This window comes from Colletotrichum acutatum, assembly GCF_030867785.1.
Source record: "Colletotrichum acutatum strain CBS 112980 chromosome Unknown BDZ83scaffold_162, whole genome shotgun sequence".
Lineage (NCBI taxonomy): Eukaryota > Fungi > Ascomycota > Sordariomycetes > Glomerellales > Glomerellaceae > Colletotrichum > Colletotrichum acutatum.
The window spans coordinates 1-25,382 of record NW_026849156.1 but is presented as its reverse complement, the minus strand read 5'-3'; the positions used below and the strand labels follow the sequence as shown (position 1 = coordinate 25,382).

The 25,382-nt window shown below is 49.0% G+C and overlaps 7 protein-coding genes across 7 annotated transcripts; 4 read left to right on the top strand and 3 right to left on the bottom strand.

The window, feature by feature from the left end:
- Positions 1–1,470: 1,470 nt before the first annotated feature.
- BDZ83DRAFT_757369 (uncharacterized protein) lies at positions 1,471–4,910 on the bottom strand (the record flags this gene model as incomplete). The annotated part of the gene is made up of 3 exons (XM_060514889.1): positions 1,471–3,401; positions 3,453–4,086; positions 4,176–4,910. The coding sequence occupies 3 exons, from the start codon at positions 4,908–4,910 to the stop codon at positions 1,471–1,473; spliced, it is 3,300 nt and encodes a 1,099-aa protein (XP_060359019.1).
- A 3,327-nt stretch (positions 4,911–8,237) lies between these two features.
- On the top strand, positions 8,238–10,466 carry BDZ83DRAFT_590955 (uncharacterized protein; the record flags this gene model as incomplete). The annotated part of the gene is made up of 2 exons (XM_060506385.1): positions 8,238–8,446; positions 8,516–10,466. The coding sequence occupies 2 exons, from the start codon at positions 8,238–8,240 to the stop codon at positions 10,464–10,466; spliced, it is 2,160 nt and encodes a 719-aa protein (XP_060359018.1).
- A 1,903-nt stretch (positions 10,467–12,369) lies between these two features.
- Positions 12,370–14,181, top strand: BDZ83DRAFT_120549 (stress response protein Whi2). The gene is made up of 5 exons (XM_060501146.1): positions 12,370–12,855; positions 12,907–12,943; positions 13,001–13,136; positions 13,199–13,545; positions 13,601–14,181. The coding sequence occupies exons 1-5, from the start codon at positions 12,780–12,782 to the stop codon at positions 13,884–13,886; spliced, it is 882 nt and encodes a 293-aa protein (XP_060359017.1). The 5' UTR covers positions 12,370–12,779; the 3' UTR covers positions 13,887–14,181.
- A 635-nt stretch (positions 14,182–14,816) lies between these two features.
- On the top strand, positions 14,817–16,383 carry BDZ83DRAFT_590977 (soluble quino protein glucose/sorbosone dehydrogenase; the record flags this gene model as incomplete). Its single annotated transcript, XM_060506386.1, has 3 exons — positions 14,817–15,110; positions 15,180–15,930; positions 15,989–16,383. The coding sequence occupies 3 exons, from the start codon at positions 14,817–14,819 to the stop codon at positions 16,381–16,383; spliced, it is 1,440 nt and encodes a 479-aa protein (XP_060359016.1).
- Positions 16,384–16,609: 226 nt separating this feature from the next.
- On the bottom strand, positions 16,610–18,604 carry BDZ83DRAFT_723902 (protein transporter sec-13; the record flags this gene model as incomplete). Its single annotated transcript, XM_060512609.1, has 5 exons — positions 16,610–17,357; positions 17,423–17,538; positions 17,699–17,743; positions 18,280–18,283; positions 18,522–18,604. The coding sequence occupies 5 exons, from the start codon at positions 18,602–18,604 to the stop codon at positions 16,610–16,612; spliced, it is 996 nt and encodes a 331-aa protein (XP_060359015.1).
- Positions 18,551–19,758, top strand: BDZ83DRAFT_590949 (uncharacterized protein; the record flags this gene model as incomplete). Its single annotated transcript, XM_060506384.1, has 2 exons — positions 18,551–18,664; positions 18,721–19,758. The coding sequence occupies 2 exons, from the start codon at positions 18,551–18,553 to the stop codon at positions 19,756–19,758; spliced, it is 1,152 nt and encodes a 383-aa protein (XP_060359014.1).
- A 775-nt stretch (positions 19,759–20,533) lies between these two features.
- On the bottom strand, positions 20,534–22,523 carry BDZ83DRAFT_723900 (uncharacterized protein; the record flags this gene model as incomplete). The annotated part of the gene is made up of 3 exons (XM_060512608.1): positions 20,534–21,240; positions 21,292–22,139; positions 22,414–22,523. 3 exons carry the CDS (start codon positions 22,521–22,523, stop codon positions 20,534–20,536), a joined length of 1,665 nt encoding a protein of 554 aa, XP_060359013.1.
- Positions 22,524–25,382: the final 2,859 nt, after the last annotated feature.

Below are 25,382 nucleotides of genomic sequence, written 5' to 3'. Positions count from 1 at the left end.
TTAGAGTTGTGACGTCGTGATTTCGTGGTGGCGCGAACTTCAAACGTTTGGCGGGTGCTTCGTGGTCGAGGGGACAAATGTGCGTACTCAGTCAGGGTGGAGGTTGTGAACAATAAACCAGGCAGGTAAGGTTGAGAGGATGAGGCACACAGAGAAAGGCAAGACCAGACAGGGTTAGGTAATTGGTCGGTAGTCAGGCTAAGGTTAGGTGTACATAAGGAGAGCGTTGGAGACAGGGAACACAGGTGCCTCATGCGCAGGCATGGATGGAATAGCGCGCAACTACCTTACCTAGACCAGCATCGGGCCTGGTTAGTCAGCACCACCGCTCTTCCTCATGCTTTCTCACCTTGAATCACCTTAACCTCCCCGCTCCTGACTGGCGTGTACTTACCTAAGCTGCCTTTCAAACCTTGCCTTAACTTAAAGCAGAAGGCAATCTATAATGAAAGGGCACATACTACGTATATCACAGCGACTAGCATTGGCTAGGTGATTGCTATACTACCTTCCTCCAATGACCTTACCATGGCCAACCTGAAGTACCTCCATCCCATAACGTAGAAGACCTGTGGGAGAGGAGGAGGTGACAGTCTCACGCCTGGCCTCATTGTGACCGGCGTGCCTAGGAGACTTGTACGACTGGACGGAAATTGCCGTCATGGCTTTCTGCGTTCAACCTTGGGGTTGCCCGTGCAGCTCAAGTCCTGAAATAGGCTCTTTGGTACGTATTATGGATTCAATTAACATAGAGGGGAGTCACTTTGGCTGGTCATGCCTCCAAGTTTCTGAGTCTGCCCAGCGACGTAGAGAGGCATGAACAGCATGTCGCACCTCGCGAAGCTTTGGGTACCTGACATGATCATTGCCCATTGCCCATGCTGGTCTGACGCGCCTGTCCGCAAAGACATCATAGTCCTAAGCTAGGCACTTCCAGCAGAATCTGAGTAGCCCTCCTCGTGGAGCCTCCGGATTTCTCATGCCTACCGGCACCCAATGACTGAGTGATAGCTTCTGACTTGGATCATCTCTTCCCTAGCACCGATATAGCGTAGATGGAGTAGCAAATCATACGGCCAGTTGCTTTCACAAGAACCAAGTGCACGCATGTACGTACATACAATTGTCGTTTCTAAACTTCTCTCTACACATTCACCTAATTGAATTAGTTGACATTACCCAACCGCCGCCGAATGCCTTAATGGACACCTAATCAAGTAATGCCGTTCCTTCGCCAAGGCCGAAAGTTGCTTACTGATTGGCAGTTGGCTACTAAAACACCTCGATTGACGCCAAGGCGACCGAGAAAAGAAAACAAATAAGTTAAAGGTCAGAAAGGTAGTACGATGAGATTGTTTGCCCTTGATGTCCTCCACCCGCTCTAGTGTCCTGAAGTCGGGCTCCCAGATCGGAGCTAATCCTTGACCACAGATGCTCTCCGCGCTTTTCAGCTGAACGCTTCCGCCCCATCTAAAGACGAAGCTCCCTCAAAACCTGATCGGCCATATTCTTGTATTGCCACGTGTTTCCCACCAGTCGCTTGAATTGGATTCCGTGGAGAGACAACAACGGGACCTTGACAATGAATATCTCAAACTCGAGAACCATGCTTCCGCCAAGATCACTCTGAACGTGAGTGCTCGTCTCACCGGGTACTCTTCTGGATGATGCTCCCGCTTCACGCGAGACACTGTCAACCGAGACGTCCGAGTTGGAGTAACTGTGATCTGCCTCAGTACGTCCAGAGCCACGCGGCGTACTCGGTCCCCGTTCTGTTGCTGGCAAGTCTTCTCGTTCCCGGTCGCCACCTCTGATTGCCCCAAAACTGAAGCGTCTCCTGTGACCTGGTGGCGCTTGTCCCGGGCTACCGGGAACCTCTGGTACTTTCTTGAGGTCAATGCTGGGTGTATGCTTGCACAAGAAGCCACCCTTGATCTCGGTATAGTCGACCCCTAGGCCCTTGAGCACCCGTTTGATATCCGCCCGAATCTCCGTGACGTTCTTGGTAGAAGTTGTTGAAACGCTAAACAGGCCTTTGAGGAAAACGGGCTTAGCCAAGTCTGAGCTGTCCAGCCTGTCAGTAGACACGCCACTCTGGTCGCCTTGCTCTTGATCCGTTTCCTCCGGCACGTTAGCCTCTCGAGCTTCCTCCCGGCGAAGCCTGCGCTGTTGAATACTCTCACGCCTAGCATGACCGAGTGATTTCGCTCTCATGGACGCAGCCCGTGTTTGCTGGTTGTCTCTAGACGCGGGCGGTGGTCGATCGGTGGCCGTAGATTGGTCTGAGCCGCTCGTCGGGGGTGGCTCCTTCGGTGTCCGCGTCGACCCACGGCGACGCAAGTCTGCAGAATTTACGCTTGTAGATCGGCCCAAACCTTTGCGCCGCGACGATTGACCACCGGCCGATAAGGGAGGGCTAAGAAGATCACCGTGCTGTGGCTGACTGCTACCGGATCGGAGCGGGAGAGGGTCCGGTTCTTCTCGTTCCCGTCTGCCGCGACGTATACTGAAGCTTTTCCGGGGCATCGGTGCAGGAGGGGCCTCGGAGGGTGAGTGAACCTGGACTACAGGCGGATGAGATCGGTCTCTATCGGACCTTTCCGGATCCCTGCGTCTTCGAGTACTGAAGCGACGGAGGATGCCTGCAGCGGTGCTCTCCTTCTTTGGGAGTGGCTCGGGCGGCACCTCTGGAGAAAGGGGTGTTGTTGGCGAAAGTTGAGAGTTCTTTACAGCGTCGGGGGCTTCATCTTCACCGTGAGTCCTTGCGCGAGGACGAGAACGGCCGCCCGTGACCCGTTCGCCGGGCATTTCGTAAGTAGAGGAGTTGGTATGAGCCTCCTGCGGCGGTGTGATCTCAGGGATTGCAGGCTTCTCCTTCTCCTTATGAGCACTGGCAGCTCCAGGGTTCTTCTCAACACGATCGCGATCCTGTTTTTCTCGTACCAGATAGTAGATTGAAACCAACGGACTGAACGCGTTGAGAGGATCATTGCCGAGCTGGAGAGCCTCGGAACTAGGAGCCGTCAACGTGTCACGACTGGTGCCAGAGTTCCTCCTCTTGTAAAAGTCAAAGCCAAAGCCGCGCTTCTTCTCAACGTCTTTGGCAGGCTGAGGGAGCTCTTTTTCGCGCTGGTAAAGTTTGACTGCGCGTTGGTAATCCTCAGACTCGATTGTCCGTTCCAGCTGTGCCTTGATGGCGTCTGGTGAGCCAAAGTTGAATCCAGTCATGGCGTTGACAACGTCGGAGTCCAATGGGAGCGAGAGGGGTTCTCGTGGAGGTAATCCGTTGTCCAGTGGGCTGTTGTAACCCTTCGTCATCCACGGGTGGACCATGACTTCCTGCATGGTTGCACGTTGCTTGGGATCCGTTACAAGCATCCGAGATAGCAGGTGCTTGCATTCTGCGTCATGTTAGATACGGACCAGACGCAGTATAAGTCTGAGCAACTTACCACTCGAAAGCCAACTTGGGTAGTCCACCAACCCCTTTTTGATCTTGGCGTGTAGGGCAGGCATGCTCTGGTCGTCAAAGGGCACCTTTCCACACACCAAAACGTAAAGAACAATGCCGAAACTCCATACGTCAACCTCGGGCCCGGTATAGGCTCTAGCCTGAAGCAACTCCGGGGCGGCAAAGTAAAGGCTGCCGCAAAAGGTTTTGAGATGACCGCGTGGAGCAAACAAATTGCTAAGCCCGAAGTCAATGATCTTGATGTCTCCATTTTTACTGATGAGAATATTTTCGATCTTGAGGTCTCGGTGGACAATGCTGTTCCGGTGACAGTAGTCGAGAGCGCTGGCGATTTGACGGCTGAACTTGCGGGCTTGCTTCTCCTTCAACTTGCCGTGGGAAATGATGTAGTCAAGCATCTGGCCGCCATTGACGTACTCGCAGAGCATGTACCAATGGTAGTTGGTGCGCACAACGTCTCGCATACCACAGATGTTGGGATGGCTTAAGAGAGTGACGATGGCGGCCTCTCGGGCGGTCCTGATCTCCTTAGATTGGTCCGCTCTCTCCTTATCCGCTCTCGTCTGATGTTGCGTATCTTCCGTTGAGCCACGGGGAATAATCTTGCAGGCGACCTGCGATTGGGTAGGAGCGTGGGTTAGCGAGCACGATACGGTTGGGTTGAGAGGCAAGGCAGAGGCCATGGGAGGGGGAAGAAACATACCTGCTCGCCTGTATCCTCTTTACGGGCCAGCTTCACCTTTCCCATGCTACCGGCACCGATTGTTTTGCCCAAGATCCATTTTCCGGATGGGGTTGGTATCGTGGTGCGTGATCTACTCGTATGCTTCGAAGTGGTTGGCGCGCCTGGGCTCCGGGGGTCGGGCCCGCCTTGATTGCTGACAGGAGCAGGCCCGGCGTTGTTGGCGACTGCGGTGCTCGCGGGCATGTCGGCAGCGTGATTGTATCGATGATTTGATCTGGTGCTGCTTTGACGCTGGGGACGCGAGGCGTCGGCGCGGGTTGTCGAGGGCGGGTGTTGGCTTGAGGCGTTTCGCTTGGAGTGAAGGACTACTTGTGGTGTTTCATACTCATGTCGTGGTAGACTGTCTTGAGCGAAACGAGAAGCAGCTGAGCCAGCGGAAGCGACAGCAGCAGGAACGGTGGCGGAGGTGGAGGAAGGTTGTCGAGAGTGAGAGCGGTATTGAAGTTGCTCGCTCGCGCTGTATTGGTGACGGCGCTGGTGATGGTTGTGTTGTTGATTGGAGGTGGAGGAGCCACGCTGTAAAGGAGGACCAGAGCCAGAGGCGGAGACAGGAGGCCGGGTTCGGGTGGAGAGGGAGCGGTGCGCAGTCGATGGTTGAGATTGGGATTGAGATTGAGAGCGAGACAGAGGAAGGGGAGCCTGGGGAGGAGGATGTGCTGGCAGATCAGTGGTGGCCGGGATTGCTGTTGTCATTGCAGGAGAGAGGAAACGGGGGTGTGACACTGCGAGGGTTCGCTGTGTGAACTGGCACTGACACTGACACTGGCGCTGGCACAGTTTCCGGCTCCTCTGGCGACACGAGAGGGGAAGAGGCAGAACGTGGACCGAACAGTGAGGTCAGGTACGGTAGGACACTTTTAGGATGGGATGGGATGGGATGGGTTGGGAGGGTAGGTACGGAGTAAGGAAGGTAGGGGGGGGGGGCTGGGGAACCACCGACTCCACTGCCTACTTCAACCAAGTCTTCCACACAAGAATAAGGTATCCGTACGGTTGAAGGGGAGTGGAGGAGAGTGAGCGGGGGCCAGGAGTCGAGGTACTGAGGAGGGCAAGCGCTGCACCGTCTGAAGCGAAAGTGGAAATTTGTCGGGGATGAGGCACCGAAGCAGACGAGCGGTCAGACGCACGGAGAAAGAGTGAATGAGAGAGAAAGAGAGAAAACAGCGACAAATGGTTGATGAGTGTTTGCAGTTACAGGCGGGGAGAGAGAAGGTGTGCGCAACAAGAATCACAGAAACTCAAGAGTGAGCGGCAATGAATAATCCCTGCAAGAATGATTTGGGAGCTGAGGTATCCACACCAGGCAAAGCAAGGAAGGCAGACGTTCAGTCTCGTCTGATGCGGGTGTGCGGGCGTGAGTGTTGTCTGTGTGTGTCTGCACGCAAAAGAAGCATGGGAGCAAGAATGACCTTGGAAGGGCGGGGAGAGCAATACCTTATCCGTAGAAGGACAGGAGAAGAACTGGGAAAAACTTGAGAAGGTGGAAAGTCGGATTACAACTACAATTTCTGGTACCTTACCTTAAGTTGGTCAAGACTTCAAGTTATGTTTGCCCGGCGCTTATCGGTTACCTGCCGTGCCTGCCTTGCCTTACCTGACCTTCCTACCTTACCTTTAGGTTACCTTAGGTATCCATACTTGCCTCTAGGTTACTTGTGTATGCCTCTTGCTTTCAATCGGCAACCCTCTAGCGATATCCAGCCAAGCTACCAATACTATACGATGACATAGGAATAGACATGGCCACTTCGTTGCTCATGACATACGTGTTGGGTTATATTGAATTTTCCATGTTGCTCATGTATAGTATTCGTGAGCAAGGTCGACATGAAATCTCCTTTTCCAGTGTTTTTGTTTGACAGGGCAAGCCACCTGATTGTTGGCGTGGTGCCATGTCGACCTACTGTACCTCACATTACCCTGCCTCGGACGTCAGGGGGAACATGTCGTTCTGCACCTTGTGAAATTAGTGTCTGATGGCAGGCGCTCTACATTTGAATAGTGACGATGTATCCGCAGAAATCCCTGTGCCTAGCTATCTGCATCTACGGATACGAATATCTACCTCACATCCTACCTACTGATGAATTGGGCCGAGGAGGGCGGAAACAAGTTACCCAAAATCATGTCCATCCAAAATGACGACAGATGCCGTGGACAGGAATGTAGACCCCGCGCTGGAGAACCTCGGGTTGATCTGGTTGGATTGTCGCAGAGTCTTCTTCGCCAGGGCAAAGGGTTTCCACTATGCCCTGTCCTGCCTTGGGCATGGAACGTAGGTACCTCGGACAAACGTCCAGCCCTCACCAGACCGTGCCTACATAGTGGAGGTACCTAGACACGCTAGAGAGTCCGTACCTCAAGGTACCTCACTCGAGACAGCCAAGGCAGGAAGGGAACAATGAGCAACCATGCGACAACGTATTCCTTAACTCGGATTTTCGGACACCACCGAAGAACTCCACGATGCGCCGTAAATTTAGTATTTCCGTATTTCTGGAAGAAACGATCAGTGGGCTACATACCCGTTCAACGTTTGAGTCTCGCACGCGATGCTAGGGCCCTGGAGTCCTGGACAAGAAGCCGCGCTGATCAGCATCTGGATATGATTAAAATGGGGTATCCGTATTAAGTTCGGAGCAGTTGCCAATGCCAGTCCCGACTCCCAGAGTGTGATATGATTGGGCCTACCTTGGTCAAGGTACGGATCAAGGCAAGGTACGGGGTAGCACGGTAGCACGGTCGGTATTCGTAAGGTAGGTATTCGTAGATACACCCATGATTCAGTAAATATACTAGTATTTGCTGGAGGATTCGCGGCAGGCTTGGGTCTAGGCCAGGCCGAGCAAAAACAGCACGGTCCACGGACTACCCTACGCAGTACCTGGTCTGGTACTCAAGAGCATGCAGGAGGAACCAGAAGAGGTCTATTTCCAAGACCAGAATACCTACCGGTTTCTGTACGGATGCAGCCTGGAGTCTTTGGACCAAGATTAACGCAGACAGGGTGGATACTATGCAGACTGCAATACCTCATGACAGGACGGGAGGTGGCTTTTGATTATTTACGTACAGTTGCTTGACACAGACATTCGCAGTCACCTTTTGTTTAGCTTGCCACTCTACCCTCAGTCATGGCTGACCAAGGTAAGGAAGGTTCCTTGCGGAATATCCGTAAGTATGAACTACACTTACTGGACCGTAGGTGGGGAAGTACCTGTCCAGTTTCCACCAGTCCGTTTCCTAGCATCCACCAAGCGCGCGCTGGAGGCTAGGTACGTGAAAACACGCGTCCGTGGGAAATTGAACATGCTGCTTCGCTCAAGATTAGATCACTGCGTTCTATACCAGGGAGCGACGGCGAGGAGTGATTGACACACTGCGAGACAAGCATTCCGAAATTTATCTTGGTTGTTTGCCCCCCTTCCCGAATTCGAATTGTAGACCTGAGCAATGACGATCCTTAAAGACTATTCGCTATACCTCAAGGGCCTTCCAAGAGGTGATGGACAAGCTCAACCGCACTCTTTTCCTTGACACCATCCGCAACTAACAAGTTCAATGTATTGTGCTACCTTTAGACATCCGTACCTTGCTATGCAACAGAAAGCCGCCATGCGCTGCCTGTGACTGAGGTACCTTGGTCAGGCAATCAAGACATGTTTGATGGTACAGGTCTTTAGGTACCGTAATGATACCTGCCTTAATTACGGATATCCTCTATGAGGTAGATACTCTGTAGGTAGGTAGGTAGGTAGGTAGCAGCATACCTTATCCGAGCTCTTATCTTATCGTTCATTATCGATAGTAAACTCACCTTTAAGGTAGGCTCACCTCTAGTGAAATCCCTAAGCTTGCAACATTTTCGATGTCAATCAAGGTCCTTCACCCGCTTGCCTTTTATCCCACCGCAAACCTGACGTATCTTACGCAGGCCCGCTCGGTTCGCCTAGGCGAATGTGAAAAGTCACACATTAATTAGCTACGAAAGCCTGCACAGTCGTTCATCGTCGTTATTACATGTCGCGTAGCAAGAGGTCGCATACTACTTACGAGGCTGACTTGCACGATGGAGCCGCCGTACACGTCGCCTTTGGCACCCCTCTCCCGCCACTTGAATCGGAAGTGCGCGATGATGGCGCCTACATCCCAGTACACAAGCAGGAAGTAAGGGATGAACACGGAAGGAGACGTCTTCATGGCGCTTTTACAGGTGGATGGAGTGCAGGGTTTGTCTCCCACAGAACCCCATCACCGGATCAAACTCAGTCATCACTTGACTGACAAAAGAAAACCAGATATTTCAACACCGTTGGCTCCAAAGAAGGATGGACGCCGTCTACGTTCGTCTCAAGTCGAACGAACCGTCGAAGAAACGAGCCACGTACGAGCCAACAACGGCCAGAGGATTACATGGACGAAGAGGATCTCGCAGATGCTGCTGCTACTCAGAACATCCAGACAACTGATCCATTTTCTGCTCTCGGAGCTTCTGCCCATACTATACATCACGCCGGAGACTTCACTGGTTTAGCGAGAGCTTTTGGCGATACCATGGGCCTCAAGCTTTTAAGGAAAATGGGCTGGAAGGATGGGCAGGGTATTGGCCCCAAAGTACGGCGGACCGCTCGCCTAGGTGTCATGACCAGCACTCAATATGCAGCCACTGGAGATACTCACTTGTTCGCTCCCGATGATATCAACATGATAGAGTTCGATCGCAAGCAAAACCGGCAAGGCTTGGGTTTCACAGGAGAGCAAAAGCTCTCACAGCTGTCTGGTCCAGGCATCATACGGACGAATCGAGATCAATTTGGAATGGAAGACGAGGCAAGCAACGGCAATGAAGTCTCGGGTGGCCTCCAACCCGCACTTAGCATCTCACGCAAGACAGGAAAGCCAAGCCAGGCAGCGCCGCGTGGGGGCCTAGGCGTGGGCATACTGAACGACACCGGCTCAGATGACGAAGATCCGTACGATATTGGGCCCCGAATATCGTATAATCGAGTCCTAGGTGGAGACAAAAGCAGGAAGAAGAAGAAGCAACCAGCCAGTCTGTCTGCGAACCCCTCGGTGAGGTCGAAACCAGTCTTCGTCGCCAAATCCTCGTCTGCAAACGCCTATGGCCAGACACGGTGTCTTGATGGAAAGCTACCGCTGAAGGGATTCGCTCTTGCCCACAGTACAGAGTCTCGGCTGACTGGACAACCCGCGGTATCATATCGTCCGCCAACTGTACCCGATCACTGGAGATCAACGAAGCGCTCTGTCGGTGGGAACACGACAACAGCATATATTTCTACAGCAGACGCTGCCAAGACGGCTCAACATGAACCCAAATCTCGCGCGTTGCTTCTGGGCGAGTCGACGTTGCCTGGCAAATCGATCTTTGACTACATGTCCGTCGCTGCTCGTGAGCGACTGGCCGTGGCCACTGGGAGAACAAATCTTCCCCCTGCCAAAGCCGAGATTCCCGCAGAGCATGCGCGCACGGCAGAGCAAAAGTTACAAGATAGGCTAGGAAGCATACCTGTCTTGGCCAAAGAAACGGCCATTGCCGCAATGAGTCGAGGATCGGGCACAGGAGGGCCTTATGCAAACAACGAGGCCAAGCAAGCAAGATATCGACTCTATCTACAGGACGCCGCAGGATTCGGGGGTTCAGCTCCTCTCAAGCCTTTAGGCATGACGGAAGATGACTATGTCAAGGAGATCGAAGAGTTCTATGGGTGTGCTCGGCTTTTCCAGCCAATGACGGGCTTTATGGCAACACGATTTACGACAGCTTCGACTGGGCCCAAGGAGGGCGCAGACGTAGGCTCTCCTCACACTGCGCAGCAGGTCCCGGGGCCAGTTGGGCAGACAGATCCCACTGAAACGGCGGCCAAGATGGGAATGTATGGGCGCATGACGAGGCTGACTGCAGACTTCTTTCCAACCAGATTACTATGCAAGCGGTTCAATGTCCGACCCCCGGCTCACTCGCGACCAGATTCGGATGCAGCAACTTCATTAGAGCCTCATAAGGCTTACTGCGGAGTGCCTGCCAATGAGGTCACACCCCATGAACCGCTTAGTCGTGAAACAAACTCAGATGTTGATGACATGCTGAGTTTCGACATGACGAAGCAGTTATCGAAGCCAAAGGCCGACATCCCAAAGCTCGGAAGCGAGGCCGGCGAGGTCTTGCGACCAAGCAATGATGTCTTCAAATCGATCTTTGGTGACAGCAGTGATGAGGCTGAATGAAGTAAGTGTCAACTGTCTTCACGAGACTGACGCCATGACGAGACAATGAAGCCACGTGGATAGCCCAGGTAACCTTACACTCACCGAACTACAGCTCGAAGGTGAAAGGTCAGCAAGGTCCCTCTGCAGGATATGGCTCCGGGCTCCCTGGTATTCAAAACCCGTCACCTTCGACTTAGACTCTCCAAGGAACATAGCAAGGTGTTTGCAGCACGGTACCAGAAGAAGGGTGTTGCATACCACATACCAGCTTTGGGGTGCATTTGCGGAAGCCGAGATACGGGGATTGTCTAAAATGCCTCCGTGAGAAAAAAAAATGCGCTTTGAAGATTCACAGTCGTCTATACCATAGAGCCAGCAATAGAAGCCGATAGAGCTGAGTGACCGGGGATATTCCAAGAAAATGCTGCCATGCTCGGAATGATAATACACAGCAGGTATATGTCGGGCACAAAAGCACGGGCAACGCATTTGCTAGATGAGATGGGGAAACGACACTATCTTGGAATTGGGCACCGTGGGCGACTGAGGCCTTCCTACTGCTAGTTTGTTCATCCCATCACAGCTTTATACCTCTGCCTATGTTAGTACTATAGCTATCCGTGGCGGTAAGGGAAGTAGGCACTGCAGGTGTTCAAAGCATTAGACCAGACTATCAGCATTACACATGAGGTCATCACGTGTTGTTTCGATGCATGAAAGCCCCACGGTAACATCCCAATGGCCAAGCATGTGTCTAAGGAGATGTCGAATCGCCTCAAGTTTTCCTGGCCGTCATTCCGAAAGAAGAATGGTTGTGAGGAAGGTAAGCAATACCTCCTAGCGATACCTACATTATTGCGGGCCTGTGTTGCCATGAACCCAGGCTGAGCCTCTGAAGTGTGTTCGTTGGCTGGACCAATCAACCCCCTTCCGTTAGCCTCTAGGTAGACTGGGTACGCCTTCACTCACATAATGGATAAAACCATACAATTATTTAACTAAGTATTATAACATTTATATTTCATATTAGTTACGGATTTAAAAGTTTTTAATTATTCAATATTTATATTTATTGAATTAAAATATTGATGAAAATAAATAGTTTTATTAAAGAAAATTGTAATTAAGATCTAGAGATAAAATAGAACTAGACTGTTTGGTTTATTCGCATCGTTTAGATTTGAGAAAAATAATAGACATAGAAAGCTACCTACGATTTCCCATGTCTTAAAGTGGAGGTCCGTCGTGGAGTAACCACCTACTCCGAGGGGCCATTCAACGGACTGCTGCAGGCGCGTAGACGTAATACTGGGACTGACTGGGCACAAGTGCTCTGTACCTGGGCTCGCCTTTTTGGTCACTACCTCAGGTAAGGAAATAGCCGCCATCCTCCCCTGCTTGTTCTACCTCATCAAACTGCCCCCCAACGACCAATTTCCCATCCACCATTTGCTCGGACACTCGCAATCAACCATTGGTTTCTCTAAGCCTAGCATACGCCTGCCACCCCTGCGCTTGCAAGGCGACCTTTGTTACCCCGTTTCGCGCTCTACTGAACGAAGTACCCTTGGTGAATATCCCGTCGCTCTTCCTCTCTCTCTTCTCTCTCTCTCTCTCTACACGTCTGCCCTTCGCAACCACTTTGGTCATTGGAATCATCATCACCATCCGAGCTAAGAACCTTACAAACAGAGCATTCATTTGGCTTTCGCATTAGTGCCTGATCATAAAGCCTGTTGACGAATGCCATTAATTGGAATCAGCTAAGAGGTCGAATCACCCTACTTGTTTGTATCTAGCTACGATCCGATTCTCGATACCTTTGTCGAAACCGCCAACACGTTGCCAGGTTCGCAACACGTCAGGAACGGGCAGCCCGTGTCCGCCCGGCGTACAGTCACCACCTCTCGAGAAGAAGATTCTTCTGAGCTACCAGCAAAGACCGAGCAAGAAAGTGCAGGAGAGTCCAGCCTCAGCGCCCAGTCTCCTCCTCCTCAGTATCCCTCCTCCGAAGCAACAACCTCCCGGCCGCCACCCTTCTCTTCAGTGTGCGATTCACTCGAAACCCCCTCCGAGCCGGCTCACGACCTTCGCTCTGCTATCACAGTCGCAGTCGCTGGAACATCTCCTGCTGCACCGTCGTATGCATCTCTAGCTCCAGGCTTCTCTATAGAACAATCGGTTTCGACTTCCTTTGATCACGCTCTTGCAGAAACAAAGCGTGCGCTTCCTCGAGACACCAAAGGGGGCTCATCCGGAAAGGACGACAACGCCGAACCACCCCCCGCATACTCGGAGGGACCCAGTCCACTCCAATCGTTTGCCTTTCTGATGGCTACCGCCGGAGGCGCGTCGAGTATCATTACTCAGGTGCAACAAGGAGGGCCGCCCATCAATGCAATTGGAGGTAAGTTTCTACTCAACGAGGACGAATCGGTTAAGACTAATGTAATGGCAGATGTTGGTGCCGACGAGACGATCGCGATGGACCTTCGGTAGGGTTTGCTTCTACTCGACGTCCTACCCTGAACGCTAATCGTTGTTATCTGCAGGGGCACCCGGTTTGTTCTGTCGAGAGACGAACTCTTGACGCTGCCTGAATTTGTCCTTTTATCGTTGTTCCCTAACGGCCTTTTCCCCGAGGGGCACATGGGGGGATTTACTGAGGGCGATGCAGTGCAAGTGGACGTTAGTACAAATTCTCCAGTGACCTACACAGTGCATGTCGGTTATTGACGACTTCCCGGCAGTATGACCCGGCATCCCTGCAGTATATGCTGGACTTCTTTCGCACCGTTGCGCAGTCGATACCTGTTGACTCATCTCCAAGTGTTTCTCAGGAGGAGGATCCTGCGACGGGAGACCCCATGGGCTCACGAGACGACTCATCCAAGAGGGCTGGCATCATCGTTCTGAGAGAGGATCTTGACTTCTACGTCATACCCCCACGGGCCGATATCACGCAGCCTGAAATGATGGAAGTCAAGAGAGCTGCTGGGAGAGCCCTTCTTCAACAGACGGGCATTTTCTCAGGTCTGAAGCGCAGTGATGAGCCGGGTACTACGGAAGCTCACCTCATTGAAATGCTCACAGCAGGGTAAGTGACCCCGGCATGGCAATGGCCGGCTTAATAAGAGCTAATTATTCACCAGCGGGTTCAATCATGACGACAACTGGGGTCACAGAGCAGGAGAACCGAATAAGGCGGTTGTTTGCAGCCTGGCATTGGCACGCCTACGAAGCGATATCAGAGGTAATGACATGGGCAGTAATGCCGTTGGTATGGCGCAGAAGCTGCTCCTCTTTTGGAGGAAGCCTGCGAGACGCTGCTGGTGGGAAGGCGTGGAGCTTGACAATGTTGAGGGCATTGAAGGGATGCTGAAGGTCTGGATCAGGCGCGTTTGGACCCTGGAAATGAGCGTAATCGGCCTCCGATGAGGCTGACAAGCTTGGCTACTATCTTGGGCGGCGAGAGGTCGGGAATGGGCGTAATGGTGTAGCGCAGCCTGGCTTTGTGGGTTGAATCATGGGTTTCCTTCCGTCTACTTCTTCGAACACATACGTGAAATGGTCAGTGGGCTTCGTCGGCCATGCATAGGTAACATTCGTTTTCAATGGCGAGACCGCTATTCGAGACTTATATCGAGCGTGTTCATAGGTGCGTCAGACCAAGACAGACATTAGTCATGGGTCATTTATCAAATAATCAAACAAGAGCATTTTCTTGATCATAGCTGTCACCTGGATACATGGACTCATGATTGATACTTGTGAGGAACCCAGTAGTGACGTTCTCGTCATCGTCTTGTCCTTGTTATAAGGGAACCACTGACTCATTTTAGGTGCAGTGACTTCAAGTCCATATTGGCTTGGCTCGGGGCCGCCGCCAGCTGTGTTCTCGATCCGCCAGCATAGATAGGTAGGTAGTCTTCACCCAACCCCTGCTCATACTGTCGCTCCTTCACCCCACTGGGCTCCTCGGCGACAAAGACAAAATGTCTTGCACCTCAATGCTAGCTATGTATTATTTGGAGACAGAATAAGCCCGCGTACGAAAGAGACATCGCACCCTCTTCCCCAAAATCATTCCCTTGGGGAGAATCAGCGTCAGGCACACTAGTGCAGCCCCAAATCCTAGCCAAGCTCCCCCGGCACAAACAAGTGTAGCATCATTTCTTGGCTGAACTGTCGGTCCAAGCTAAGTTTCGGTGAACACAGGGTGATCTTCCGTCATAGAATAGCGACGCCTGCCTCTCCGCACTATAATAACGGCTTCAGGTCCGATCCGGTTCTTCGTTCACGTTTACGACTCTCTCTACATTCGCCCTGCTTTTCCATTCACACATGTACGTGCCGACTACTAACAACATGAATCTCTTACTTTCTTTGCACATTCTTGCCTCCTCTCAACTTTCTGTGGCCTTGGCCCAGGAGTGCCGAAATACGTTGAAAACAACGTATACCTCGCCCATTGCTGCCGGTGGCTGGACATATCGTCTAATCGCGAACGGATTCACTCGGCCTAGAAGCATACTTTTCGACAATCAGGGAGCTCTCCTGGTTGTCGATGCTAACTCCGGGGTAAAACATCTGAAGCTGACTGACGATGGCGGCACTTGCTTATCTGTGGCCGAGAAACGGACGATTATTGATTCCCCAGAGGTATGATAATTCTAGAGACTGAGTATGTGTAGCGAGCTTACTTATTGTAATGTGCTTGGCGGCCCAAAGTTGAACCACGGAATAGCCCTCTCCCCGGATGGGAAGACTCTGTATGCCTCGACCGCCGACAAGGTATATTCCTGGTCATATGATGGCAGTGCTGCCACTGTTGGCGATAGGAATAGGACACTCATAGCGAATATGAGCAATACCGACCATACCACCCGGACATTACTTCTATCCAACAAAAGTCCAGGCATACTCTTGGTGTCGAGAGGAAGCGCGTCCAACATTGACGAGGCTGCGACCCGCCAGTCGACTGGGCATTCCCAGCTTCGTGCGTTTGATATCGGGAGCCTCGGAGAGAATTCTGGGCCGCTCAACTTCCCAACTGAGGGAAAGATGCTAGGCTGGGGATTGCGGAACTCGGTCGGCGTGGCAGAAGAGCCTGTCACAGGCGGTATATGGACAGTGGAGAACTCAGCGGACCAGTTAAGGAGGAACAACGTTGACATTCACACTGATAATCCTGCCGAAGAACTCAACTTCCACGGATACCTCAGTAATTCTAACAAGGACCAGGGCGGTAATTATGGATATCCAAGTTGCTTTGCTGTCTGGTCCACCGAGGGATTTCCCGATAAAGGCAACATGACGACGGGAGATCAGTTCACTCTCAGCCCATCACGTACCCTGAACGATACAACCTGCAATTCCGCTTATGTGCCCCCAAGACTATCTTTCCAGGCGCACACTGCTCCATTGGATATAAAGTTCACGTCCGATGGCTCAGAAGCCTTTGTAACATTCCATGGTAGTTGTGAGTAACGCCAGAGCTCTATTGTCCACATTCAGTCCCATGACTTACATCGGTACAGGGAACCGAGACGTGGCTGTCGGTTACAAGCTATCTAGCATACGTTTTTCAAATGGAGAGCCCACAGAGTCGGCTGATAGCCGGACACCAACCACTGATGTTCTAAGTAACGCAGACACCAGTAGTTGCCCTGACAACTGCTTTCGCCCGGTAGGACTTGCTTGGGACAGTCAGCAGAGACTTTTCATGACATCAGATTCGACGGGTGAGATTTTTGTCCTTCAGAGGACCGATGTCTCAGTCTCGACCAGTTCTCCGGCCGCCCCTGTTCCAACATCATCGCCCGACGCTGCAGCAACTTTAGTCCCCTCCTGGCTCACCTCCTTTGGCAGCCTTGCGATCTCAGTATTCGTTTTCATGGGAGGTGCGGGCGTGGTCAGGCTGATCGTTCTCTGAGAATCAGCTTCGTATACTCTCAGTCTGGGAATGACCGAGTTGAAAGAGTAAACAGATGTTCAGTTATGTCGAGAGTACACTGCTTTATGTGAGTAATAATCCACGGTGTACAAGCAACAGTGGCCTGGAAAACGCCATGAATTTTACGAGTTCAAATACTTGATGACCCATCTATGCCCTATTTTGCCGCGAACGCCTCGCCTGTGACGTTACATGGATGTTTGTATTACTCCTCGATGCTCTTGACGCACTCCCACTCGCCTCTGAGATTCTCCTTCCACAACGAAACCTTGTTGTCGCCTCCGCTGACCGCGAGCACATTGCCGCTCAAAGACCAGCTGACTCTCCACACAGCTGCATCAAAGTTGAGAACCTTGCAGTTCCATTGTCCACCGCTCGACGAATCCGACGTCCAAATGCGAACTGTCTTGTCTTGGGAAGCTGACGCAATGTATGACTTCTGCAAGACCGTCGGCGACCATGCGACATCACGAACCCAGTCTGTGTGACCAGCGAGAGGCTCCTGCTCCTGTTTGTACGACTGCGATGCTGCGTCGAAAACCCAAACTTTGAGCAAGTTATCACAGCCACCTGTGACAAATCGCCTCACACCAGCTGAACCAGGACCAGGAGAACTGCTGACGATGCTTCCAGGTGCTGTGGCCGGTGCCCATGAGACGGAGTTGACGCCTAACCCGTGGGCTGGGAATGTCACATGGTCGAAGCTGTTGTCGCGGAATTCGAGTATGCTCACGTTGCCGTCCGAAGAAGCACACGCCAGGAGGCACCCAGACTCGTGTGGTGACCAAGAGACTATATTGACGGAGGCTTTGTGCAGAGCGAAATCGAAAATCTTCTGCCACTGGTTGTTCTGTTCCCTCCAGATGAAGACCTTGCCGTCGTAGCCTGCAGAGGCCAGAATGTTTCCATACTTGGGGTGCGCCCAAGAAACGCACCAAACTGCGCCATCATGTCTGCAACAGAGTCAGCAGGAGTAGAAAACTCGTGTTTCTGAAGGTTTCGAATGTACGATGCTTACCCTTTCAGGGTCTCAACAAGTCGTTGGGAGTCCCCGTCGATTTCGAATATTTTGATGGTGCGGTCGCTTGAACATGTCGCAAGGCGACGTCCATAGTAATCGAGGACGGCATCGTGCTGGTAAAAGGGGGCGGAATATTAGCCTTACCGAACATGTAGGACAAGGAGGCGACCGCCGATAGCACATTACGACACAGGCGTCGATGGTGTATATTTCCCTATGTAGGAAAAAACTAGGCGATCGGGAACGTGTAGCAAGACTCGAAGAGGCACTTACAATCATGTCATCGTGGCCAGAATTCGATATGACCTGGGCAGACGCCTGCGTGAAGATCCATGTTAGCGAAGCGGATTGCCAAGTGTATGTTGGGAAAGCCATACCATTGCAGGGTTAGGAGCTGGTGTTGATAATTGAGGACTGCGCTCAATTCAAAACATCAGATATAGGTTGACGCGGGAGGACTCAAGATCTGGGTAAGACTTGGGGTAGGTTGAATGGCAGACTAGAAGGCGTCACTGTAAGTGCCACCTAAGGGAATCGAAGCTCCCAGCTGGCCTTAGCCCAAGCTTGAGATCCAATTTGGCCAACGGGATGGGGCCGTGTTGCAAGGCACCACTAAGGAGTTCCGTATGAGGAAGGCGGTGGAGTAAAGTTCCCGTGACCTGAGCCGCGTGACCTTCCTCTAGATTGACGGCCAGGAACTTCCTGTCTCTTACACGTGAGACCCCTCCCCCTCCCCCGGCTTCAGTCCCGTGAACGGGATCGCTGTCGCAGAGGTACGTACAAGCCGATGCCGAGGTAAACCGATGTGGGGGTCGATGAAAGCCTCACTACTGCCTACCTACCTACCTACCTACCAACCTATGAATACCAGACAACGTTGGGATGCCCTTTTTTTTTTACAGTGCTACTCCATCTACCCGGCTACCTAATCTGCCATTTCACTCAAACTCTTTTCTCGACGTGCCATAGCCAGCCTCCTGCTCAGGACTGTGATCAGCCTCAAACACCAAAGTCCACACTCTTCAGACACCACATGCAACTTGATTGCGCACTCGAACAACGCACATTCTAAGCGCTGTTACCATTGATCATTTACCGGGAATAGCCATCGCAGGCGTCCTCACAATGGCTGACAGTTCCTGTAGCGGCTCTACGCCGTTCAAAGGCCTCGTTGACCATGGCGCCCAAGATCGTAGCCTGCATCGAGATCGGTTTACCAGCACTGCCAGCCTCCAGCAAGTAAGGCCTACAGTATCGCCTCCGTGCTCTCAAGCATTTTCTCCTAACAATGACAGGGCTTTCGGTCTACATCTCGAACCGTCTCGGCGCCGGCTCAAGCAGGCTTTGGCGAATTCTTCGATTCCAGCGGGACTGAGCAAGTCAGCCTAAACACTCCCCAAACCTTAAGCTCGCCCATACCAAGCTTCCCTCGAGGGTCGCAAACGTTCCACACATCAGCGGCTCCTGACGGCCGAATGCTCCCACCCAACGCCTACCAATCTACGTCACAAATTCCGACAGCTTCTCGGCAAAATATAGCGTCGCCACCGAGGACATCGAGTTGGGCGCAAGATTTTGCATCATTCTCTAGGGCACCGCCAAGTGCTGGAAGCTACACAACAGGGTTTTCGTCCTCACAATATCCAGCGCCTGTAGCCGGGTTTACGCAGAATGTGATGGGGTCTCAATTAGGACCTTGGGTGTTCCGGCCTCAAGGCGGTTCTGCAACCGCCGTCAATCACGGAGTTACAAGCACCGAAGCTGACTTTGATGTTGAGATGAATCGGTGGATGGCGGCGAACGGTGACGGACAGATGGAGGACCTCGATACTGTCATGGAACAACTCGCGCGAGAACTGGAACAAGAGCAGCGACCAGAGGCCGCTACACAAGCATCCAGAGGTACCATCGGCGGCTCAGTGGATACTGTCATAACCTCGTTAAATGTTTCTGTCCAAGGTGAAGCTCAGGGGGCACAAACGTTCGATGCTACGGCTTCAACAACCCAACAAATAACCAGCGCACCCTCGGTCCTTGGAACTAGTGCCATCGAAGTACCAACAAGAGCGAGTTTATCGGACCACATGCCTGACTTGGAACGTCTGGGCCTCGACGAAGCGGAGCAAGCATCTGCAGAACATGCCCAGTCAACATCGGACATTTCGGAGGCAGCGAGACAGATACTTGACTCGGTTCAACATGAACAAGGAGATAAATGGAAGAATTCTCGGTTCTTGTCACTGATGAAAGACTTCCGGGATGGAAGTAAAGACATCGTCAACAACGAAATCCTTGAAACCAAAGTTGGTGGCGAGCGAATCAGTGGGAATTGACATCTAGGTCTCGAATGCTCCTTAGCACCACCCGATCACCTTAGTCGCATGGCTAATGTCAACGGCAAAGCCTGACACAAGAGTAGTTTTCGTAGAGGGGTTCATCGCGCAAAGACGGCATTTGGCGTTGTGGCATAAAAACAAATATTATCAAACGCTTCAGCAAATATCGCTGACACAGCTACAGACCCGCTGATGTTTCGGCGATCCGGTACTTTTACGTGTAATACGAGCAATTGTCGTCGAGAGACTCCCAAAAAAACAAGCAGGGCTTATGAATACTGGCGCAAAGAGGAAGCCGGAGACCGCGTTGGGACGATTGCTAAATCGATGCTGCCCTGCCGAAGACGTCAATTATCGGTCGGTCGGTAGCCCCAATGATTAGCGGTGTAATGTTAGGGACAGATGTACAAAGCATGAGAGATTTGGCAACGTGTGTTTCTGTCGAAATAGGACAATGTGAGTGGTATTACATGAGAAACAAACTGGGATTGATGTGCAACTCGAGCCTGTAATTGGAGGACCGTACCATGAAACTGATATCCTCGTCTCACGAGGGAAACTACGTGTCATGTTTGCTCACTTGATATTGAAGATGTTTGTTCTTTGAAAGATAAAAGTGTGAATTGAGTAGACTACAGCCGAGAATAACAAGCGGCACTAACAAAAGCAGTGAAGATTAGGAAAATGGATATTACGGAAGGAAATGCACAAAAATGTACTCTAATCCCTCCAATTCATCCAGGTTTGCCTTTGTGTTTTTTGAGGAAACAGTTCAGGATCGACCCAGAGCGATGCTCTTCCAGTGGTCACGCTCCTCTTCAAGCTTACGGATCTTCTCTTCCAAATCTTCAAACCGTTGGGCTTTTCGCTCACGAGACTTGCGTGCAGCTAGTGTGTTACGCGCACGCTTCATAGCGGTGGTGTCACTGGGATCCTCCACAATGATAGGAGGCAGCGGCTTGTCTCGTCGACGAGAGCTCACGCCCGAGACTGAGGAGTGACGGGCTGAACTAGTTGGGGAAGAGTTGACAGACTTCCGGCGACCCGAGGTTGAAGCGAACTCGACCACTTCCAGGTCATCGCCATTGAGAGCAGGTGACTGGTCAGTCTGCAGCTTCTGGATCTCCTCGATACTGGTGACGTCCTTTGTGGCAGTGGTAGACTCTTGGGGAAAGAGAGGGAACCAAGGATCACCAGCAGTAGTGTCAAAGTCTGCCGACCCGAAGTCGCCCGAGTCGAAACTGGGGGAAACATCGTAACCGTCGTTAAAGTCAGGCGACTCATTGTAGATCGAAGGCGATGTCAAAGCGGTCAGAGCTGTCGAATTGGGAGCAGACATAAAAGGCTCCTGAATGAGCAGGTCCTGAGGAGAAACAGTGCCCAAAGTGGGACCAACATCGAATACCGAGGGCATGGCAGGCGACGAGTACGTGGTAGACGCACCACCCTCGAAGCCGGTAAAGTCGTCAAGGTCAAGGTCTGTAGAGTGTGAGCGGAGCCCTGAGCGTGAATAAAGTGCGAGCTGCTTACCTTGAATATCCATCTTATTGGTCGCACCCTGAAGACTTTGAGCGAACAGTGGTACAGGAGGGCGCTGGCGACGGTTCAGAGCAGCTGAAGACGACGGAGCGGATGAAGCGTAAAATTGAGCTGCCTGAGCGGGGGAGTACACTGAAGATGGCCGGGAATGGGATCCGGAAGCTTGGATCTGAGCAAGACGATGCTTCTGTTGAAGATGGACACGACCTTGTAGGTTCTGTCGGAGCTGATGTGACGAGTGACGGCGTTGATTCAAACCGATGGCGGTATGAGTTGCCAAATGTCTAGGTTGACTGGTGCGAGGCTGATCGAACAAGACGAAGTCCTGCTGGGGAGACTGTTCCGGTGGGCTGAACTGTTGCGCGGGTTGTGCCGGCAGGCTGGGTGAACTGGAGGGAAGCCATGATGATTGGGAATCCGTGGTGAAGACTGAGAAGTCTCGGGGTAGAATGTTTGCTGAAGCGGAACTAAAGCTAGAGCTGGAAGCCGTAGTGTAGTTCAGATCGACCTGAGAAGGTTGAGCTGAAGTGTGGAGCGGAGAGAAGTCGTGAATTGTTGTGGACTGAATTTTGTTGAGCTTTGAAGCGGGATCAAACTGAAGACGATGATTTAACGCATTTTGGCGAGCCTCTGTGGCTGTATGATTCTTGATTATGATTTGGAAAATTGTGGTGATGAGGGGGGAGGAGAAGAAGAGCAGACGCAAGCCCGGCGTGGAGGGATTAGCGACCTTTTGTAGCCTGAAAGGCAGCAATAGGCCAAAAAACGAAAAGGGCGGGTGGTTGTGGGACGGCACTTCCGGATACGCAAACAGGGCGAAGGGCGCAGTTGTCGAAGCCCTGCTGTTTATAAGATACAGCGGGGCAATGTATCCCGCCGTGTTACTAAGCGCACAAATTGGTGCTCAAGTCGTAGAACTGGTACCTAGACACGAGTACCATCTTCAGACGTACATAGCGCAAGGCAGCCAGCTGCGCCCACAGGAAGGAAGGGCGGTACCCCTGCACGAAATGAGAGTGTGAGTCACACTTTCTGATGCTAGTCCTGATTCGGCTTGACCGAGCGCACGGGACGTTTGCTCTCATTGGTTTGTGACGATGGCGGGCAGAATACAGTGTGGGCTGGAGACATTGCTCCAACAGCAGCCAATGATCAGCTCCGATAAGTACTACGATGAGGGGCATCTTCTTCGCTTGCCTAGAGCTTCCGTGCTGCGCTGACATGCGGGATTTGCTCTGATAACGGACCGATCAACTCGTACTCTTTACTTGTCGATGCTTTTGCTATACAGTAATCCCACCGGCCAGGATTCAAGAATGCCGGAGATTCCCACCAGTCCTAAGGTAGTACCTACATGTCTTTGTGGGAGGAGTGAAAGGTTCGATGGGTGCTTTCGCTGAGATCTGCGTCAGTCAGAATGGCTTGGAATCACTCGCGACCTGAGACACGACAAATTCGGCCAGCTGCCACAATCCATCCGAAGCTGAATGTACCTGGCCAAATCATGTGGGTATGATCGTTCAGTCCAAAAGGTCCAGCGGGAGTTCCTTTTGTTCTGTAATATCCCTCGCACGATATTAATTAAATATATTAAAATAAAACTATAGCTAGTAAATTAAGCTTATTAGTTCTACGCATTATGCTAATATTATTAATATATTAAGAGTTAAAAGATTTGTAAAGATATTTTAAATATTAATAATTTATAATATAATAAAAGTTTATTAAAATAGTAAGACTACTAGAGTATAGTAGGGTAATTAATTTTAATAGTTTTTCTTTTTTATTTTAGTTAGTTTATTGTAGAATATTAAAAAGTAAACTAATGAAAGAAGAATATAAAAAGAAGACTTTAATTATATATAAATATAATAAAACGATATAGCTACGTAGCTTAGTAATATAAGTCTAGGAAGTCTAAGCGTTAACTTCAATTTTTAGCGCGTTTTAAAAAAAAAAAGTAGTTCGAATCTGCCTATAGTTAATATTTTTTTACGTTTATATAATTAATTACTTTATAAATATAAAAGTACGTACCCTATAACTGCTTAGTAAAAAGTAGCTATATATAGCTAAGTAGTAACGTTAATTTATTATATATATTAGGTTTTTTCTAGCTTTATAAATATAAAGAATTAATATTAACGGGATTAGGCTTTTAAAAAAAATTATATAATATAATATACTTTTTAATTATATAATATATATAATATACCCTAAATACATATTTAATTTAATATAGTAATTTTAATATAAAAACCGCTATATAATTTAGGATAAATAAACTACCCTTTTTATTATATAGTAATAGTAATTAAAAAGGTTAATTATAAAGGTTAGCTATAGAGGTTAGTTATAAAAGTTAAAAGCGGCCCTTAACTATAAAGGTTCTAAACTTTAATAGTAATATAAAGGTTTTTAAAGAAAGGGCTAAAAGGGCTAATATTTAGCTATTTAGAGTTTATAAAGATTTTTTTTATTTTTATTACTTTTTATATTATTAATAAACTCTATTTAAACTAAATAAACTACTAAATAAATTTATTAAACGAACCTATTAATATATAAACTATTAATATATTGATAAGAATTTATTTTAAGTTAATAATTAGCGGGCTAATAATGCCCCTCGATAAATCTACCCCCCTCGGAATAGGCCCCTTTTTTAATTAGCTCGATACTATAGCTATAATAGTCAATATAAATACGTTTAAAAATAGTAAAGTACTTTTTAATAATATAGAATTTAGTTAAATAATAGTATAAATACTATAAATAGCTTAGCTAATATTAATATTAAAATTTAATATATTAATATTAGTTTAGCTATAATAGCTAAAATAAATAAACTAAAAGTATATAGAGTTAAAGTAATAAATTAATATTTACGAGCCCCTTTAAATAACGATAATATTTATATAAAAAAAGAGATTATATTAAACCTAGCCGCTTATATAGGCTAGTACTAAGAGGTTTTATATATATTAAAATAAATAAAGCTTACCCTCTAAATAGCTAGAAATAATAAAAGGTCGGGAGCTATTAATAAAAGGGAAAAAATAGTTAAGTAAGTTAAATATTATTACGGTTTTAGTTAGTAGTTAGGTTTAGAGTATAATATACCTAGTTTTTTTTAATACGTAATACACGGTACGGCCCCGGCGGATTACTCCGTCGGGGGGATATATTATACTTATATAATATATAGTTATATAGTTAGTATTTATATAATTAGATTCGTAATATAATTAATTATTATAGTTAGTTTGTTAAATAGGGTCGATCCGGTTTAATTTAAAGGCGCTACTATTTAGATATAAACGTAAAGTAATTATATAATATAAAAAATAACGAAATATATAAAGGGTTAACCTAGGACCTATTTATTTAGAATTCTATAGATATATAAATAAACAGAGAATTAAATAAATAAAAGAGATAGTACGTAGATAAAAACGAAAACCTATAAAATATAAAGTCCTCGTTCTGTTTAATAAAGTAATTTACTAGGGCCGTACTATATATATAACGTTTAAAAGAAAACTAAGTATATTACGCTCTAAACCTAATTATTAATTAAAAGAATAGTTAACTAACTTAACTATTTTCTTTTTTTTATTAATAACTCTTAACTTTTTATTACCCGTTATAAAAGTAAGCTTTGTTTAGTTTAATATTTATAAAAGCTTTTATTACTAGCCTATATAAACGGCTAGGTTTAATAAAATATACTCTTTTTTATTAAAAGTTAAAGTTATATTACGGCTAGCTAGTCGTAATAAGTATATTAATAGAAGTTAAGGCTACGAAGGCTAAATAAATAGTATCGTAATCATAAATAGCTTCCCTAAAGCTATATTTATAAATCGTAAAGTAAGTAAGGCTTCGGTAATTAATTATAGTTTTATTAAAAGGGGTTCTTAGTAAAGATAGCTAAAAGCGATCGTAAGATTTAATACTAAGTTAATTATTAAAGAAGCTATAGGAAGTCTATTTTTAAGCCCGGCTTAAGTCTATACTATATATAAGTCTCGTTCTTAAATATATTTTTTATAATATCTCTATTTATTATTATCTAACTA

What these genes read in the sequence shown, in the direction of transcription:
- BDZ83DRAFT_120549 (XM_060501146.1), top strand. Translation starts at nt 12,780, where the DNA reads ATGGCTACCGCCGGAGGCGCGTCGAGTATCATTACTCAGGTGCAACAA. An exon ending in ACGATCGCGATGGACCTTCG is followed by an intron (nt 12,944 to 13,000) that starts GTAGGGTTTGCT and finishes TGTTATCTGCAG; the next exon opens with GGGCACCCGGTTTGTTCTGT. An exon ending in ATTGAAATGCTCACAGCAGG is followed by an intron (nt 13,546 to 13,600) that starts GTAAGTGACCCC and finishes ATTATTCACCAG; the next exon opens with CGGGTTCAATCATGACGACA.